Source organism: Meriones unguiculatus, assembly GCF_030254825.1.
Source record: "Meriones unguiculatus strain TT.TT164.6M chromosome 13 unlocalized genomic scaffold, Bangor_MerUng_6.1 Chr13_unordered_Scaffold_39, whole genome shotgun sequence".
Lineage (NCBI taxonomy): Eukaryota > Metazoa > Chordata > Mammalia > Rodentia > Muridae > Meriones > Meriones unguiculatus.
Genome location: NW_026843648.1, coordinates 4,064,125 through 4,067,879, shown reverse-complemented (window position 1 = coordinate 4,067,879; position 3,755 = coordinate 4,064,125). Strand labels below are relative to the sequence as shown.

At 36.9% G+C, this 3,755-nt stretch overlaps 1 protein-coding gene across 1 annotated transcript; it reads right to left on the bottom strand.

Annotated features, from left to right (window-relative positions):
• Positions 1–318: 318 nt before the first annotated feature.
• Positions 319–1,789, bottom strand: LOC132651049 (zinc finger protein 431-like). The gene is made up of 3 exons (XM_060376360.1): positions 1,781–1,789; positions 589–715; positions 319–380 (listed from the first exon to the last, which is right to left on the bottom strand). The coding sequence occupies exons 1-3, from the start codon at positions 1,787–1,789 to the stop codon at positions 319–321; spliced, it is 198 nt and encodes a 65-aa protein (XP_060232343.1).
• Positions 1,790–3,755: the final 1,966 nt, after the last annotated feature.

Sequence of the window (3,755 nt, the reverse complement as noted above, 5' to 3'; positions counted from 1 at the left end):
GAACCTAGAAGCTGCCCTGCCCAGGTCTAGGGCAGCAGACAGGGGCAGTAGTCTTCAGATACAGCAATGACTACATGTGAATTAAAGTCCTTTTCACAGCAATATCTGTTAAGCAAGTGTTTCATCATCTTCTTTCTTAGAGAAATGCCTTGAAAACATAAATCAGACACCTGACTGTGAGGAAAATGGGTTTGGGAGAATTTAATATTCCTTAATATACTTAAACTAGTGCTTTTTCTCTATTGTTTTTATTTAAAACTTCTGGGACACATTAAAATTTTTTTCACAGGAATATTTATACCAGTTTCCACAAGAAAATTACCTTCCATGTCTTCTAAAATGTTGACAATGTTCTTCAGTATGGTCTTCCCAATTGTAGCCTAAAATATATACCAGAAAGTGTATGGCATATTATTCAAAATTAGGCAAAATTTAAGTTACTATTTTCAGTGAATCTTAGAAACATGTGTGATTTATTCTTCCTCATTCCAATTGAAATTTCATAAGAGCATCAATAAGAAAAAACAAAAAACAATAACAACAGATGTCCTCTTTTTCTTAATAGTGAAAGAAAATTCACTGTCTTACCTATAGCTGTAAGGTGTTTGTAGGTATCCAGCATGACATCTTTGTAGAGACTCTTCTGGGAAGGATCTAGCAAAGCCCACTCTTCTGGAGTGAAATTAACGTCCACTTCTTCATAGGTTATTGATTTCTAAAATATCCCTTATGTGAGTATCACAGAAAGCATGGCAATGCATGTTGTATATGTATACTTAATAGACAATGTATTCCTATAATTCCAGTGCTTCTCTTACTTATCTCCTCACATAGACGTTGATGTAATGAATTGATGTAATTGACAAGTCATTTTAGAAGGAAACTAAATGATGAGGTTCACCTTGTCATCTCTGGACCCTTTGAATAAAATATAGCTTTTCAAAGGAAATGCCAATTAAAAGACATAATGAGAAACAAGAAAATAGATGATCAGTACAGATGGCACATCACAGAAATGCTATGCTCAATTACTAACTACAAAAAATATGGGCAAGCAGGACGTATTGGCTCATGCCTTTAATGCTAGCACTCAGTCTGTGTATCTCATTAAGATGGATGCTGGCCTTCTTTTCAAACAAGTTTCATGACTTCCAGAGGTACATTTAAGATCTGAATCCACTGCAAAGATCATTCAAATAAGAAAGATACAAAGAACTCAATGGTTTATATATTCACTACAGTTTTATATCTAACTTCCAGAAACCTGAAGTGTCCCAGGTTAAACTGTAACATTAATGAGAACTTATTAAAAGGGAATGCATGTTCAAACAGGTACAAATGGACAGATGAAATAAGCAACATAAGGCAGTTGAAGTGGCTCAGCAATGAAAAGCTCTTGTTGGTCCTGTAAATAATTGGGCTCAATTGCCAGTGTTTAAATGGAAGCTCACATCTATCCATTACTCCAAATTCAGGAGTTCTGAGACCATCTGCTGACTATTGGGAAGACCTAGTACAAAAGAGGTGCATATTCATACATACAGGCAAAATACTACCCTTATTCGCCCGTTAAAACAAAACAAAACAAAACAAACACAGGAGGCAAGAAGAATGTCACACACCTACAATCCAATGACTCAGAAATACAGGCAGTGTTAATGTGATGAATACATGACAACCTGAGAAACAGAATATACACTCCGACAAATATCAAAATTCAAGTGTGGATGTGAAGACCAGCAAAATAGAATATGCTTGACATGTACTAGACCCTACATACCAGGCCCATCAGCCTATATATCGAAACAAAATGTGCATATTGGACTACATTTGATCCCAGCCCTCTGCAGCCAGAGGGAGGTAGACCTCTAAGTGTGAAGCCTGGCTGAATTTCATACCTACATTCAGGACAGCCAACGCTACACAAAGAAACTTGGTCTCCAAAAACAACAAAATTAAACATGTAAAAACCTCAGGATACCAAAATAGCCTAGCACTGAATAGCAATTGCTTTGAGTCTTTCCTATATGATTTTGGGATAGAGTTGATAAAAGTGAAAGCATGAGAACATAACAAGGAGTCAGAACGATCAATTTCAATCACAACACAGTAGACACAAACACCAGGAACTGGGTTGAGATCATAGACACTCAAATCCAATCCCCAATCTAGACAGGTTCCTTCTCCAAAAGCTTTCCTAAGTTCCCCCAAAGAAACACACAAAGAAGAAACAAATGTTCAGTGATATTCTCCTACTTGTTTCTGTGGAGCTTTCCCCACTCTCTGTTACAGAAGACCCAATTCTCATGGTTGCCCCTAGCACTACAAAGAACACCAGTGGCAGCTTCCCCTTTCTTGTGTCCTGTAGATTACACACTCCCAATCTCTGTTCTGCTTCTGTAATCTCACCCCCAACTCCTCTGCTCAACCATAGGCCATACTTGCATGGAGACCAAGGTGGAATACCAGAAATCTTCCTCACTATCTTTGTTACCACAAACCCAATTCCAGGATCTTCCCTACTGTTCCCAACATGTGTTCCCAACTGAACACATGTTGCACCTCTCCCTCCATACCATCCCAGCAAACATAACACCGTGAATACATGCCAAGCAGGTCATTAAAATATCAACACCCAGCCAACACACTTTCTGGAACTTCAGAGTGCTAGCAGAACCTCAAGCACAAAACTCCCACCCAAAAAACCAGCACTTAGACCTATAATCACCCCAAATCCAGATCTCTAGACAGCAGCATAGGAATAGATTCAAGAACAGTCAGGCAATATGTCACCACCTGAGCTCAGCTATGTTACCACAGCAGGACCTAAATCTATCTGAGAATTACAAAACATTCTACAGAAACACAAAAGAATATACCTTCTCGTCATTTCATTACACATCCTCTAAAATTGACTACATATTCAAACACAATGTAAATCTTAATGGAAAATTAAAATAACATCTTGTATCCTGTCAGACCACCATGTTTTAAAGCAGGATAAAAATAGCATCAGAAAGAATCATAAAAACATTACAAACTCATGGTAAGTGAATAATCTACTGAATGAAAAATGGGTTAAAACAAATGAAAAAAATAAAGACTATAGAATCCAATAAAAATAAATAAATACTGTATGCAAACTCATGGAATACAATGAGGAATGAAAGTGGTGCTAAGAGAAAACTTCATAGCACAAAGGGCCTACATAAAGATATTGGAGAGATCTCATACTATCAACTTAAAAACACACCTGAAAAGTCTAGAACAAAAATATGTAAGCACACAAAAAAGGAGTAGACATCAAGAAACTATCAAATTGAGGGCAGAAATCAATAAAATAGAAAGAGAAGATAAAGAACCAATGAAACAAAAAGTTGGTTCTTTGAGAAAAATCAACAAGACAGACAAACCCTTATCCAAATTAAATAAGTACTTATCTAATCTAAGTAAAAGACAGAGAGAAAATAACCAAAGTAATAGAATCAGAAATTGTGTTACAAATGTATGTTCCTTTAAAATCCTACTCATGTTATGTGAATGTGTTTTTCTTTTAACCCCAGGTGTGGAGCACAAGGCTGCTTCAGTTTGTCCACAGCTGTTAATTCTGATTGTCTCATGCTCTAGCAGACATGTGTTTTTGCCAACTGCACATAGTTTAATTCTGAGTCTTCTGGAGAGGGTACACATGCGAGAGCCATAAGAAGGCCTGGGGTATTTGAAGAAGAAAGAATGCTGCTCTTCATGATGCTTTT

What these genes read in the sequence shown, in the direction of transcription:
- LOC132651049 (XM_060376360.1), bottom strand. An exon ending in CAAACACCTTACAGCTATAG is followed by an intron (nt 381 to 588) that starts GTAAGACAGTGA and finishes TATATATTTTAG; the next exon opens with GCTACAATTGGGAAGACCAT.